We start from the raw sequence: 16,456 nt of genomic DNA, 5'->3' as shown, positions 1-16,456 counted from the left end.
CCACCCCCGTGTTTCACGGTTGGGATGGTGTTCTTCGGCTTGCAAGCATCCCCCTTTTTCCTCCAAACATAAATATGGTCATTATGGCCAAACAGTTCTATTCTTGTTTCATCAGACCAGAGGACATTTCCCCAAAAAGTACGATCTTTGTCCCCATGTGCAGTTGCAAACTGTAGTCTGGCTTTTTTATGGCGGTTTTGGAGCAGTGGCTTCTTCCTTGCTGAGCAGCCTTTCAGGTTATGTTGATATAGGACTTGTTTTACCTTGGATATAGATACTTTTGTACCTGTTTCCTCCAGCATATTCATAAGGTCCTTTGGTGTTATTCTGGGATGGATTTTCACTTTTCTCACCAAAGTACATTCATCTCTCAGACAGAACGCGTGTCCTTCCTGGGTGGTATGACGGCTGCGTGGTCCCATGGTGTTTGTACTTGCGTACTATTGTTTGTACAGATGGACGTGGTACCTTTAGGCGTTTGGAAATTGCTCCTAAGGATGAACCAGACTTGTGGAGGTCTAAAAAAAAAAAGAAATGAGGTCTTGGCAGATTTCTTTTGATTTTCCCATGGTGTCAAGCAAAGAGGCACTGAGTTTGAAGGTAGGCCTTGAAATACATCAACAGGTACACCTCCAATTGACTGAAATTATGTCAATTAGCCTATCAGAAGCTTCTAAAGCCATGACATAATTTTCTGGCATTTTCCAAGCTGTTTAAAGGCACATTCAATTTAGTATATGTAAACTTCTGAGCCACTGGAATTGAGATACAGTGAAATAATCTGTCTGTAAACAATTGTTGGAAAAATTACTTGTCATGCACAAAGTAGATGTCCTAACCGACTTGCCAAAACTATAGTTTGTTAACAAATGTGTGGAGTGGTTGAAAAATTAGTTTTAATGACTCCAACCTAAGTGTATGTAATCTTCTGACTAACTGTAAATGAGTTTCTAGTATTGTGCTCTACCTATTATAGGTATTTTATGCTGACGGCGGGCTTGTAGGGCAAGGGAGAAGGACTCCGAGGAGATGGATCTAAGTGCTGAGTGTAGACTCGGCTTGGTGAAGGGCAGCGATGGGTCGGTCGATGCATCCTTTTTAGCTCATCGCTACGTCAACCCCTCATACAGTTGACGCAGACAAATCTGATACCTAACCTTGTCTATTCCATTATTAGGATGTAGAATGTTTAACTGAGTGAACAGGTGAATACTTTACTGCATTAATGTGAATTTCCATTTATTTTTTAAAATGAGTTGAAATCTTATCAGATTTCTATAGCTGGATTGTTTTGAGAAAGGTGGAGTTGGGGTAAGTATTCTTACTGCAAATAAGGTTAACACCATAGTTTTTTTTTTACTACACTACGATGGTGTGTTGTAGGGAAATGTGTATGTACCCTACCCTCTCATCTGCCTATGCTGCCACTGTTATCATGTCTTGTCTGCCCATACAGGTATCCCTATATGCAATCTAGGGGTTTGTCCCATTTCAGTACTATACCGCTGTTCAATGCAACCTAGTCCTTAAGTGCAAAACAGTGTCTATGGGGCTCGTCGGACAATTTCAGTACATGGCGCTTGCCGCCAATACATAGATCGGTGTCAAACTGCACTCACACCTATATTACTTTCCTTACTACTATGATACTTACAGTGTGCTGGATTCAGCTGCCTGACATTAAAGTTGCCACTGAATCTGCAGTTTGCGTTTTCTGAAAAAGAGACCGTGCTACCTGACAGGAATATGCAACAATAGGCTAGATGAGGGAGGGAGCACTGAGTCCCACGTGTTCCAGTCAACGCGGATTCGACGCCCCTCGCTTGCAATCGCTCCAGTTCACTTTTTCCAGCAACTCCGAGCCAAGGAAGAATGATCACATTTAACCGCTCAGCGTCACTCCCAATAGGTACTAGTATTCGCCTATAGTCTTCCCCGGCTTTGCCAGTAGTGATACACATTTGATCCATATTTTATGACGGTTTTTCTTAGCCTTTTGTTGGAGGATGAATAACCTTGTCAGAATATATTTTTCTAGATAGAGAACCCGTTCTTGGTCGTGATGTGGGTACATCGTTAAAGGGGTCCCCTGCGGCTCTTTGTAATTGTCACCTGCAGTTGGTCCACCAATTGTTTTATTTGTTTATTCAACGGTGTTGCTCCATGCAAATCCCGGGGACTATGTGAGCATCATGCTGGTGGTGCGATGCCTGGTGTTCGCTGCTGTGAGTGCGCGGTTTGCCGTGACAGGTAAGAGACTGGGGGGGTTAAAGCCGCGCTTTCTTCCCGCAAATTTAACCCGTAACGTTATACGTAGGCCTATAACTTTCCCTTCGTTATTAACGGGTTATTTTAAGATTTCCCGAGCTATTTAAGTCCCATTTTGCAGACTCCCTGTCATGAGAACTACGCGGTAAGATTTGCTGCATCAACAATTTCCCTCGTAACGCGCGCCTGCTGCCTTCGAGATGGGGATGGAGTCGGAGCTGTGCTCCAAGGTTCTGTAGTGGCAGCCTACGCAGTAAATCGCGTCCATGGGAGACTGCAGCAGACATCCACAACACCACCATCACAATAGTCAATCCCGGCGATAAAAGCGTGCCAATCGCTGGTTGTCGCCCGCTGTCAGTGCAGACATTTCATCATTCACGATAACAAAAGCCCTATTGATTGATCACCCTGCTTCTCTTCCCCTTTCTCTGGCTGCCTGCCTTAACCGCTCGGATGAAGGCTGGAGCAGCTCGGTGAGCAATAGAGGAGACAGGGAGACGTGGGAATGGCAGCCTTCGGAGGAGCAGGGGGACCGGGGACCTGCTGTGGAGGAAGTCACTCAGCCCAAGCGGCTCCTGCAACAGATCGACTCGGAGGGAGAGCTGGCTCACCGCCATCTGGACACTCGAGTCAAGAACCACACCGAGGGAGCACAGGTGAGTCCTATATTTTGTCTCCAGGTGACACACAAGAGAACACAATTTCCCCAGTCATTATCAATATTTGCACAGACAGGTACTAACAGAACTAGCAATGTCAAGCTACTTCCAATCAGGCCTAATGGACATTGCTGAAAGGTGGTCACTGTCAGATCCAACATTTTGGGTGCTTAAATATCCCATTCATCTTCTGTATCCCTATTTTGATTGCACAAAAACAAAGACTATATTGGACATATATGTGAGTGTTCTTGCCCTCTCTCCACCAAATCTCACTAATGTAGCTGAAGGGAAACTCTAACTCAAATGCATAGAAAACTAAACTCTAATGCCTCACCACATATAAAATCCAAAATTAACCCCTTAGGTACAGCTTTATGACCTAGCTTTACGACTTATTCCTATAGACACTTGGGGCATGTCCAAAAGTGTCATTTGGATGGATGGGCGATTCTCATGAAACCAGTTTTAACCATGGCAATAGCAAATTGAGTTAGAAAACAATGATGCATCTGCAACAATCAACTATCATTCTGAAGTCTAAGACACCTATTTTTTATTTTAAAATCATTTGTACATATTTTTTTTAAATCATTTGTACATTTTCTCCAGAATTGTTTTATTTTTCACCCCAAATTCTCATTAACGAAATGCGTGCAGATTGAATTCTCGGGTAATTTCATACAATCTTACTTTAGAAAAACCTAACTTATTTAAATAAAACACAAAATATGTTGCTGTTTGTCCAGAAATCATAAAAATTGTATACTCGTTGAAGTTTGCATTAAACTATAATATTTGTTACGTAAAAACAGTGTTTCTCATTATCGTAACACTTTTTCGAGCTGATGTAAAAACTACCCCCCCAAAATTAAATAAAGTTGTAATCCCCATGATGCATCATCTAGAGTAGTGTCACGCCCTGGCCTTAGTATTCTTTGTTTTCTTAATTATTTTAGTTAGGTCAGGGTGTGACATGGGGAATGTATGTGTTTTTGTAGTGTCTAGGGTGGTTGTAAGGTTTAGGAGGTTTATTAGAGTAGTTGGTTATGTTTAGAATAGTAGTCTAGCTGTGTCTATGGTTGAGTGTAGGTATCTAGGAAAGTCTATGGTTGCCTGAATTGGGTCTCAATTAGAGACAGCTGGTTATTGTTGTCTCTGATTGGGAGCCATATTTAAGGCAACCATAGGCTTTAGCTGTTTGTGGGGAATTGTCTATGTCGAAGTGTTTTGTGTCAGCACTGATTTTTGTATAGCTTCACGGTCGTCTGTTCTGTTTGTTGTTTTGGTTTTTTCCTTCTTTAAAATAAAAGAAGATGTACTTTCCACGCGCTGCGCCTTGGTCCTCTCTCAGTCCCGTTGACGATCGTGACAAGTAGTCCTTAGATGAGCACAAGTTCATTTAATTTCTTAACTTATTTGCCTTCAGAATGAGGATCTTATTCTCAAACACCCTCTTTACGACACTTGACCTTCTCAAGTGGGTTAACTGCAAGGCAGTTAACCCACTGTTCATAGGCCGTCATTGAAAATAAGAATTTGCTCTTAACTGACTTGCCTACTTAAATAAAGGTAAAAAAAAAATACAAAAAATACAAAAAAGCTGAAATTGGGAAAATCTACCGGAGCCATTACCTTTCCAACATGGAGGCATGAGTGGGCTTTAGTGATGTGGTCAATTGTTTGCTGTCTCCTATTACTTGCAGATTCAACTAAGGGCCTCTCATTACCGAAACACAAATTTCTCATTACCGCAGATTTTTTTGGTCAATTTAAGTAATGAGAAACTTCATTTAGGTGATGATAATAAGCTAATTCTAATGTATTGTAACGACCCTGGGTTTATAAGCGCGGAAATCGACTCTGCCGTTCGAGCATGCTTTTGCGCCACAGTCGATAGCGCGCCGGACCTCGGGCTAGAAGGTCGAGGGTTCGAGACCTGCTCCCAGCTGTTTCATTACATTGGTGTCAGAAGTGCGTGTGCTTGGCTGGTGAGCGCGTTCCTGTAAGACGTAGAGTCGCAAGCTAGCGCGAGGACGCGCTCTTTGAAAGGAGGGAGTAGTGTAACGACCCTGGGTTTATAAGCGCGGATATCGACTCTGCCGTTTGAGCATGCTTTTGCAGCACAGTCGATAGCGCGCCGGACCTCGGGCTAGCGACCTGCTCCCTGCTGTTTCATTACAGTATAATCAATGGGTGTGCTGTGCTGGTAACTTAAATTATTTATTAGGACCATGCCTACATTGTATCGATTTGTTATTTATTTATTATTTTGTATTTTTTGGGGTAAAACATCAGTAGGGGTTGTCAAGAAATATGGGTGTATAAACCCCATTTAATTGACGTAAAACCACAATCTGGAGTTTGTGTTTGAGCAAATAGCAACCCTGCCACGTAAAGGAGGTTATCCCCCATTTTGACATGTGTACCTGTTTTAGCGCTTACCTATACTGTTCTTTGACAGTTTTTGGTCCATATCCCACATATTTAGAATTTATTTATTAATTGTACTTTTTACCCCTTTTTCTCCCCAATATCCAATTGGTAGTTACAGTTTTGTCCTATCGCTGCAACTCCCGCACAGACTCCCGCCATGCGTCCTCCAAAACACGGCCCCGCCAAGCCGCACTGCTTCTTGACACACTACTCGCTTAACCCGGAAGCCAGCCGCACCAATGCGTTGGAGGAAACGCCGTTAAGCTGGCGATCAAAGTCAACGTGCATGTGCCCGGCCCCGCCACAAGGAGTTGCTAGAGCACGATGGGACAAGGAAATCTCGGCCGGCCAAACCCTCCCCTAACCCGGACGACGCTGGGCCAATTGTGCGCCGCCTCATGGGTCTCCAGGTCTACAACACAGCCTGGGATCGAACCCGGGTCTGTAGTGACGCTTCTAGCACTGCGATGCAGTGCCTTAGACCACTGTGCCACTCAGGAGGCCCATATTGAGATACTTTATAAGCATATCATGTTATACCATTTGCTCATATGTTTCCATTAAATTTAGAAATGCATCTAAAATACTTTAGAACCACACATATCCACATCCTAATACACCAATAATGGTGGTACAGACTGGGGAAATTACTTTTTCTCTAAAAAATGTGCTTTTGAAAATGCAGGCACATAATTACAGTATTTATGAAAAAAAGGGGTGTTTTAGTCAATTGTATTAAGATCAGTGATTTTAGTGTTATGCAAATCATTTGGGATTAACAAATGACACAATTTGATGTATTAGGTTACTGAATCTCTAATAGACCTCAGTGCAGTTTTTCAATGGCAAACTATGCAACGCTCATTACCGAAACATGGATTCTCATCTCCGAAACCTGCTTATCATTACCATAATGCACCAATATTAGGAAATATAAAATGTATGCTTTAGTAATTTTGGCTTAATCTTTTGTTCTTTATCCAAATATGTGTACATAAAAATAACATGTACAGTGCATTCGGAAAGTATTCAGACCCCTTCACTTTTTCCACATCTTGTTACATTACAGCCTTATTTTAAAATGGATTAAATAAATAAAAATTCTCATCAATCCAGTACCCCATAATGACAAAGTGAAAACAGGTTTTTAGACATTTTTGCAAATGTATTACAAATAAACAAACAAAATACCTTATTTTTTAGACCCTTTGCTTTGAGACTCGAAATTGAGCTCGGGTGCATCCTGTTTCCATTGATCATCCTTGATGTTTCTACAAGTTGATTGGAGTCCACCTCAAGTAAATTCAATTGATAGGACATGGTTTAGAAAGGCACACACCTGTCTATATAAGGTCCCTCAGTTGACAGTGCATGTCAGAGCAATAACCAAGCCATGAGGTCAAAGGAATTGTCCATAGTGCTCCGAGACAGGATTGTGTCGAGGCACAGGTCTGGGGAAGGGTACCAAAAAATGTCTGCAACATTGAAGGTCCCCAAGAACACAGTGGCCTCCATAATTCTTAAATGGAAGAAGTTTGGAACCACCAAGACTCTTCGTAGAGCTGTCCGCCAAGCCAAACTGAGCAATTGGGGGGGAAGGGCCTTGGTCAGGGAGGTGACCAGTCTGACAGAGCTCCAGAGTTCCTCTGTGGAGATGGGATAACCTTCCAGAAGAACAACCATCTCTGCAGCCCTCCACCAATTAGGCCTTTTATGGTAGAGTGGCCAGATGGAAGCCACTCCACTCCTTTTTTGGTTACTACAGAATGCAGTGGTGTAAAGTACTTTCAAGTAAAAATACTTGAAAGTACTACTTACATTGTTTTTTTTGGTTATCTGTACTTTACTATTTATATTTTTGACAACCTGTACTTTTACTACACTACATTCCTAAAGAAAACGATGTACTTTTTACTCCATTCTCTGACACCCAAAAGTACTCGTTACATTTTGCATGCTTAGCAGAACAGGAAACTTGCCTAATTCATACACTTATCAAGAGGACATCCCTGGTCATCTCTACTGCCCCTGATCTGGCAGACTCACTAAACATGCTTCGTTGATGAATGATGTCTTGAGTGTTGGAGCATGCCCCTAGCTATCCGTAAATTACAAGAAACAAGAAAATTATGCCATCTTGTTTGCTTTATGTAAGGAATTTTAAATTATTTATACTTTTACTTTTGATACTTAAGTATATTTTAGCAATTACATTTACTTTTGATACTTAAGTATATTTAAACCAAATACTTTTAGACTTTTACTCAAATAGTATTTTACTGGGTGACTTTCACTTTTACTTGAGTAATTTTCTATTAAGGTATCTTTACTTTTACTCAAGTATGACAATTGGGTACTTTTTCCACCACTGGTAAAATGCACATGACATGCCGCTTGGAGTTTTCCAAAAGGCACCTAAAGGACTCTCAGACCCTGAGAAACAAGATTATCTGGTCTGATGAATCCACGATTGAACTCTTTGGCCTGAATGCCAAGCGTCACATCTGGAGGAAACCTTGCACCATCCCTACAGTGAACCATAGTGGTGGCAGAATCATGCTATGTGGATGTTTTTCAGCGGCATGGACAGGGAGACCAGTCAGGATCGAGGGGAAAGATGAATGGAGCAAAGTACAGAGAGATCATTGAATGAAACCTGTTCCAGAGCCCTCAGGACCTCAGACTGGGGTGAAGGTTTACCTTCCAACAGGACAACGACCCTAAGCACACAGCCAAGACAACGCAGGAGTGGCTTCGGGACAAGTATCAATGTCCTTGAATGGCCCAGCCAGAGTCCGGACTTGAACCCGATCGAACATCTCTGGAGAGACCTGAAAATAGCTGTGCAGCGGCGCTCCCCATCCAACCTGACAGAGCTTGAGAAAATCTGCAGAGACGAATGGGAGAAACTCCCCAAATACAGGTGTGCCAAGCTTGTAGCGTCATACCCAAGAAGACTCAAGGTTGTAATCGCTGCCAAAGGTGCTTCAACAAAGTACTGAGTAAAGGGTCTAAATACATATGTAAATGTGATATTTCAGTTTTTTTTTTTTTTATATATATATACAGTGGGGAGAACAAGTATTTGATACACTGCCGATTTTGCAGGTTTTCCTACTTACAAAGCATGTAGAGGTCTGTAATTTTTATCATAGGTACACTTCAACTGTGGGAGACGGAATCTAAAACAAAAATCCAGAAAATCACATTGTATGATTTTTAAATAATTAATTTGCATTTTATTGCATGACATAAGTATTTGATCACCTACCAACCAGTAAGAATTCCGGCTCTCACAGACCTGTTAGTTTTTCTTTAAGAAGCCCTCCTGTTCTCCACTCATTACCTGTATTAACTGCACCTGTTTGAACTCGTTACCTGTATAAAAGACACCTGTCCACACACAATCAAACAGATTCCAACCTCTCCACAATGGCCAAGACCAGAGAGCTGTGTAAGGACATCAGGGATAAAATTGTAGACCAGCACAAGGCTGGGATGGGCTACAGGACAATAGGCAAGCAGCTTGGTGAGAAGGAAACAACTGTTGGCGCAATTATTAGAAAATGGAAGAAGTTCAAGATGACGGTCAATCACCCTCGGTCTGGGGCTCCATGCAAGAGCTCACCTCGTGGGGCATCAATGATCATGAGGAAGGTGAGGGATCAGCCCAGAACTACACGGCAGGACCTGGTCAATGACCTGAAGAGAGCTGGGACCACAGTCTCAAAGAAAACCATTAGTAACACACTACGCCGTCATGGATTAAAATCCTGCAGCGCACGCAAGGTCCCCCTGCTTAAGCCAGTGCATGTCCAGGCCTGTCTGAAGTTTGCCAATGACCATCTGGATGATCCAGAGGAGGAATGGGAGAAGGTCATGTGGTCTGATGAGACAAAAATAGAGCTTTTTGGTCTAACTCCACTCGCCGTGTTTGGAGGAAGAAGAAGTATGAGTACAACCCCAAGAACACCATCCCAACCATGAAGCATGGAGGTGGAAACATCATTCTTTGGGGATGCTTTTCTGCAAAGGGGACAGGACGACTGCACCGTATTGAGGGGAGGATGGATGGGGCCATGTATCGCGAGATCTTGGCCAACAACCTCCTTCCCTCAGTAAGAGCATTGAAGATGGGTCGTGGCTGGGTCTTCCAGCATGACAACGACACGAAGCACACAGCCATGGCAACTAAGGAGTGGCTCCGTAAGAAGCATCTCAAGGTCCTGGAGTGGCCTAGCCAGTCTCCAGACCTGAACCCAATAGAAAATCTTTGGAGGGAGCTGAAAGTCCGTATTGCCCAGCGACAGCCCCGAAACCTGAAGGATCTGGAGAAGATCTGTAGGGAGGAGTGGGCCAAAATCCCTGCTGCAGTGTGTGCAAACCTAGTCAAGAACTACAGGAAACGTATGATCTCTGTAATTGCAAACAAAGGTTTCTGTACCAAATATTAAGTTCTGCTTTTCTGATGTATCAAATACTTATGTCATGCAATAAAATGCAAATTAATTACTTAAAAATCATACAATGTGATTTTCTGGATTTTTGTTTTAGATTCCGTCTCTCATAGTTGAAGTGTACCTATGATAAAAATTACAGACCTCTACATGCTTTGTAAGTAGGAAAACCTGCAAAATCGGCAGTGTATCAAATACTTGTTCTCCCCACTGTATATATACATTTACAAAAATTTAAAAATCTGTTTTTGTTTTGTCATTATGGGTATTGTGTGTAGATTGATAAGGGAAAAGTGGATTTAATCAATTTTAGAATAAGGCTGTAATGTAACAAAATGTGGAAAAAGTCAAGGGGTCTGAATAATATAATGACAAAATCCAAGATTCAGAAAATACTGTGTTAATGAGAAATTACAAAATAAACGAATTTAAAATATAATTGTTTTCAGTTATGTTTAAACCAGGCCTTTTCATTCGGTGAGCAATGTAAAAAAAAAAAAACATCAGAAAATATTTTTCCGGAACTTTGAAAACTGTTGCGGTATTTTTGCATTTGTACTGTAGTTGTGGGAAAATGCATAATATCTGATCAATAAACATAACAATTATTTTTAAATACAGAATTGCAAATCCTAATTTTAGTGGTCCAAGAGGAATTATGGTGGAAAATGTGTTTTCTGTTTTGTCAAGTGCCAGTTTTGTGAGAATCACCCCCGAGAACTGGGTGCCAATTGGGATGCTGAGCTGCAGTGGAGACAAAGCCTATTTTTTGAGCAGTATAATGTAGGCATTGTTCTGCAGACTTTCAGTGTGTACTGAAATGTCATATAGGTTAGGTTATTTACAGTTATGGGGAGAATATATGTTGCTTTAAAGAAGGGAGCAATGTGTGGCTTCCTCTTAAATGCAAAATGGAGCGAATAAGATCTAATAAATGAAAGATGCTTCAGAGAAGAATTGTTTTCTTCTCTAAATGAGATGAGAGATGAAATAATCACATTTTTTGCCGACTTGGTCTTAGACCTCCTTCATTAGTCAATGCCAGGCAGAATAATTCTCTCATCAATTATTTAAAATCCACATTTGATGTAGAAGAGGGAGACGGAATGGAAAGATAGTAGTCTAATAGGGTGTCACAGTGCTGGACCACAACTGATGAGACTCGTATTAATAGTTTAACCTAGCCCCAGATCTGCTTGTGCTGTATAGTTGGCAAGATGGCACAAACAGATCTGGGACCAGGCTATTTGGCTACTATAGTTAATAGCTACTAAAGAAGCCACTCTTAGAGGAGACTTGTCTTGTGTGACATAATGCTAGGCAGGTTAGCCTTTATTGCCACTTTTATTGCCTGGTGTATTTTCAAAGAAGCCCTTAATGTAAGGTCAATGGCTTGATATGGTATTGTCAGGTGTTCCCATCTTGGATGGGTACAAAGTACAAGATGCTTTTAACGTTACTCTGCTTTGGTTGGTAGATCTGGATTAGTTGCCATTTGAAAACTTCCACAAAAGTTGATTGATGTTTTGAAAGCTTACAAAAGTGGATTGATGTTTCTCACCCCTGGTTTAAACCGAGATAGGTGGCATGATACCCCTTTCCCTTTCGATGCCCCGAAAGTGCTGAGCTGATATTGACCCCAACTGCATCCGCCTGCTTGGTCAAAAGGTCATAGCTGTTGTCACCACCAATCATTAAAGGAAATTAAATGACCTTTTTCCCAGGAGGAAGTTCACTGTCAGTCATTTCAATTCTCGTCAGTTTTGGACATCGATAGCTAGTACCCCTGTCCACACACACTCTTTCCATGGTGCTGATTCATCTGACCCCACCTGATACCCCATGGCAGCCACCCGTGGGGCGCCCTCCCTCTCCCGCCTGTCCGCTCCCCTATCACCTTTCTACATCTTTACCTGGTCTCTCCCATTACCCGCCCTATCAATACCATCTGCCAATCATTCAGCGAGGCAGGAAGATTCACCGTTTGAGGCAACCTTGAGTGCCCTCCAACACCGGCTGCCCAGCGCTCGTGTGTAAAACCAGACGACCTTCCTGAAACTCTGCCTTTGCAGTGTTTCTGTATGAGGCCCTCTTTTACCTCAGTCAAATTGCTGAGCTACGATCCCTTCCTCCCCTTTCCATGTAATAATTTTCAATATTATCTAGTAGGAAAAACTGATCCTAGATCAGCACTCCCTACTCGAAATCGCTTTATAATTATACTAATCAGCTGCTCACCAAAGCCTTTAAGAGCAGGGCTGGATAAAGTCTGCACGCCCTAAAGCTGGTACAGTATTTCGGATAACTTATGCCCATTCCCTAGAAGTTAATGGCAAATAGGAATGATAATTGAGTAAAATGCTAAATGTTATTTTTTTATATATCTCCTACGTTTCATTCCTTACCCAGATAAACAGCAACTGTCTTTTAAACTTTTTACAGAGAAGATAGTTAAGGTCAGATACAGTACAACCAAACGACTCGCTGGAGTTATTAGACAGAAAGTCTTTGTGTCAGCACCTCTACAGCCATTAATATTCAGGTAGCAAGGCTCTCGACTCAGTGGACTGTCACAAACTGGGTTGAGATACAGCCCGTCTTAATTAGGCTGTCTAGGTTTGGCAGTGCCCCACCGCCGCTGTAAATTGAACGTATTTCTAACGCCTCCTATTTCCAACGCTTTCCACCAGGCAGGCACACATACACTCAAACACACACTCTCACCAGCAGCAGCAGCCTCCTGCACAGTAGGTCCTTAGCCCCAGCCACCGAGGTGGAGTAAGGGGCTAACTGCTAGACCAGGGGTCGCCAACCGGTCGATCGCAAGCTACCAGTAATTCGCAGCCCACCTATGAGTAGCTTGCCAAACAATTCTGAAAGTACATGCAATTTTCAAGTGTTGCATCGCAAACTGTCATAAATACACCTCACAAGTATCAGACACCGCAAGCTCCCAGCTACTATCTGATCAACGCAACATTGACATTATCCACCCATAGTAAGCCACTATTTGCTTAAAAACAAAATATTTCCCCTGTCTTTCTGTGTGGTGCGCGCGTTTGTTTATCACTCCGTGTGTAGCCAGCCAGTTGATGTGATAACGGTCTTGTGGGTTGACAGAAATACTTTCCCCAAAACCTTCTCAATTAAATGTTAACTGCAAAAAAGGCTTGTCTGGCAGAAGTATATCATGAATATCATTTGTATCTATTATTAGTTATTTTCAAACTTTGCCATGAAATGAGCAGCAGCAGTAAAGAAGCATCGCTAGACCGGCACATAACATTGCACGTTCCTCGCTCGCTAGATGCGCAATTAAAGGGCCAGATGTGCAATTGAAGGGGAATTACTCTAAAAAATCAACATTTTGTTAGTTTTCTTCAAAAAACAAAAAACAATAAGGTCTTCTGATGTAATATAAGCATTGACATGGACTCAGAACATCCAATTTCATTGTTTCTCAATGAACAATTGTAAATAAACCTAAAACCAGGAAAAATAAAACAGATAAAATATAATTGGGGAATATATAAAACGGAATTTGGGAGGGAAAAAAATCACAGATTTTATATGGCCCCACTTAGTTGTTAATTTAAAAAAAATTATACCAGGTATATTGACAGAAAGCATAGTGCACTACTTTCTCTTGTACACTAAGGACCCGGGGAAGAGTTGCAGGGGAGATGAGAAGAATGTGCCTATCTGAAAGCAATAAAACAGAGGAGCTCCCGACATGTTTTATTTTTTTAAAGGTAGCTCTCATGCTAGAAAAGGATAGGGCTAGATAGTGGTATTGGGGATTAATAGGTAAAGCTGTTTTTCTCTCACTACCTGGAACAGGGTTGGGAGTTGGGACATCAATCTTTATCTGACAGTGTTATTGTGGCTTTGATGGTACTCTGTCCTTCTATTCCTTTTTTATTTTTTGCTCTCTGTCGATCTTTCTCACTGTGTTGCACCCTTTCTTTCTCTTCCTTTCTTTCGCACTCTCGCGCTCTCTCTCAACCCTCCACAGAGGTACATTTTTGCCAAAACTATAAGGTATTGAATCATTTGTTTAAGACAATGAATGACTTGTGGCATGACAGATTCTGCATCTTGTCATCTAATGGAATGTGAATGAGTGATGATTATTCAGAAACTGTTCACACTGCTTGACTTTTTCAAAAACAAAATAGTCACAGCCTGGATAAAACATTTATTAAATTGTTCTTTTTTGTCACTGGCCTACACATAATGCCAGTGGAATGATGTTTTTCGAAATTTTTACAAATTAATAAAAAATGAAAAGCTGAAATGTCTTGAGTCAATAAGAAGTCAACCACTTTGTTATGGTAAGCCTAAATATGTTTGGGAGTAGAACATTTGCTTCACAAGTCACTTAATAAGTTGCATGGACTCACTGTGTGCAATAAGTGTTTAACGTGATTTTTGAATGATTACTACATCTCGGTACACCACACATACAATTATCTGCTGCCAATGACTGGAACGAACTGCAAAAATCTCTAAAGCTGGAGACTCATATCTCCCTCACTAGCTTTAAGCACCAGCTGTCAGAGCAGCTCACAGATCACTGCACCTGTACATAGCCCATCTGTAAATAGCCCATCCAACTACCTCATCCCCATACTGTATTTATTTATTTATCTTGCTCCTTTGCACCCCAGTATCTCTACTTGCACATTCATCTTCTGCACATCTACCATTCCAGTGTTTAATTGCTATATTGTAATTACTTCGCCACCATGGCCTGTTTATTGCCTTAACTTACCTCATTTGCACTCACTGTATATAGATTTTTTGTTTTCTTTTGTTCTACTGCATTATTGACTGTATGTTTTTGTTTATTCAATGTCTAACTCTGTGTTGTTGTATGTGTCGAATTGCTATGCTTTATCTTGGCCAGGTCGCAGTTGCAAATGAGAACTTGTTCTCAACTAGCCTACCTGGTTAAATAAAGGTTAAATATATATTTTTTAATTACAAATAAAATAAATTAATCTGTAAGGTCCCTCAGTCGAGCAGTGGATTTCAAACACAGATTCAACCACAAAGACCAGGAAGGTTTTCCAGTTCCTCGCAAAGACTGATACCTAGTGGTAAGAAATTGCAGACATTGAATATCCCTTTGAGCATGTTATTAACTACACTTTGGATGGTTTATCAATATACCCAGTCACTACAAAGATAAAGGCGCCCTTCCTAACTCAGTTGCCAGAGAGTACGGAAACCGCTCAGGGATTTCATCATGAGGCCAATGGTGACATTAAAACAGTTACAGAGTTTAATGGCTGTGATATGAGAACTGAGGATGGATCAACAACATTGTAGTTACTCCACAATACTATTCTAATTGACAGAGTGAAAAGAAGGAAGCCAGTACAGTATACAAATATTCCAAAACATGCATTCTGTTTGCAACAAGGCGCTAAAGTAATACTGCCAAAAATGTGGCAAAGCAATTTACTTTTTGTCCTGAATACAAAGTGTTATGTTCGAAGCAAATCCATTACAGGACATTGCTGAGTACCACGCTCAATATTTTCAAGCATGGTGGTGGCTGCATCATGTTGTGTTTATGCTTGTAATCGTTAAAGACTCTGGAGTTTTTTCAGGGGGGGAAAAAGCAAAAAGAAAGGAGTTAAGCACAGGCAAAATCCTAGAAGAGAACATGGTTCAATCTGCTTTCCACCAGACACTGGGAGATTAATTCTCTGTTCAGCAGGACAGTAACCTAAAACACAAGGACAAATCTACACTGGAGTTGCTTACTAAGAGGACAGTGAATGTTCCTGAGTGGCTGAGTTACAGTTTTGACTTAAATCTGCTTGAAAATCTATGGCAAGACCTGAAAATGGTTGTCGAGCAATGATCAACCAATTTGACAGAGCTTGAAGAATTTTGAAAAGAGTAATGGGAAAATGTTGCACAATCCAGGTGTGGAAAGCACTTAGAGGCTTACCCAGACTCAGCTGTAATCGCTGCCAAAGGTGATTCTAACATGCATTGCATCATGGGGTTGAATATTTATGTAATCAAGATATTGTTTTATTTATTTTGACACATGTTAGCATTTTTCTTCCACTTTGATATTAGAGTTTTTTGTGTAGATTGTTGTAAAAAAAATGTACAATTAATACAATTTAACCCCACTTTGTAACACAGCAAAATTTTGAAAAAGTCAAGGGGTGTGAATACTTTCTGAAGGCACTGTACCTTTTAATAACCTTGGCCAGCCTTGCCTCAGTCCTGTCCTTACACCCTAAGTGTACCTGTATTTTCTCCAGTGGTTTAAAGTACTTAAGTAGTACTTTAAAGTATTTTTACTTAAGTTTTTTGGGGTATCTGTACTTTACTTTATTATTTATGTTTTCCAACTTTTACTTCACTACATTCCTAAATAAAATAATGTACGTTTTACTCCATACATTTTCCCTGACACCCAAAAATACTCATTACATTTTGACAAGAAAATGGTCCAATTGACGCACTTATCAAGAAGTCATCCCTACTGTCTCTGATCTGGCGGACTCACTAAACACAAATGCTTTGCCTGTAAATTATGTTGGAGTGTGCCCCTGGCTATCGGTAATTTAAAAAAAATGGGGGTGTCTGGTTTGTATATTTGAG

The 16,456-nt window shown here is 41.1% G+C and overlaps 1 protein-coding gene across 5 annotated transcripts in view; it reads left to right on the top strand.

The window, feature by feature from the left end:
* The first annotated feature begins 1,661 nt into the window (after positions 1 to 1,661).
* The window catches only part of LOC139570439 (disintegrin and metalloproteinase domain-containing protein 11-like), a 57,848-nt gene continuing 43,053 nt past the window's right edge, over positions 1,662 to 16,456 (top strand). For 4 of the 5 annotated variants that reach the window (XM_071392319.1, XM_071392320.1, XM_071392318.1 and 1 more), the window contains exons 1-2: positions 1,662 to 2,250; positions 2,731 to 2,927. In XM_071392319.1, coding sequence (XP_071248420.1) covers positions 2,193 to 2,250; positions 2,731 to 2,927 — 255 coding nt within the window. In that variant the 5' untranslated portion in view covers positions 1,662 to 2,192. Of the gene's footprint in view, positions 2,251 to 2,730; positions 2,928 to 13,838; positions 13,865 to 16,456 lie in introns of all 5 variants that reach the window. The other variant, XM_071392322.1, reaches the window with a different exon arrangement.

Source organism: Salvelinus alpinus, chromosome 3 (assembly GCF_045679555.1).
Source record: "Salvelinus alpinus chromosome 3, SLU_Salpinus.1, whole genome shotgun sequence".
NCBI lineage: Eukaryota > Metazoa > Chordata > Actinopteri > Salmoniformes > Salmonidae > Salvelinus > Salvelinus alpinus.
The sequence above is the reverse complement of the archived record's forward strand: the minus strand, read 5'-3'. Positions and strand labels throughout refer to the sequence as shown.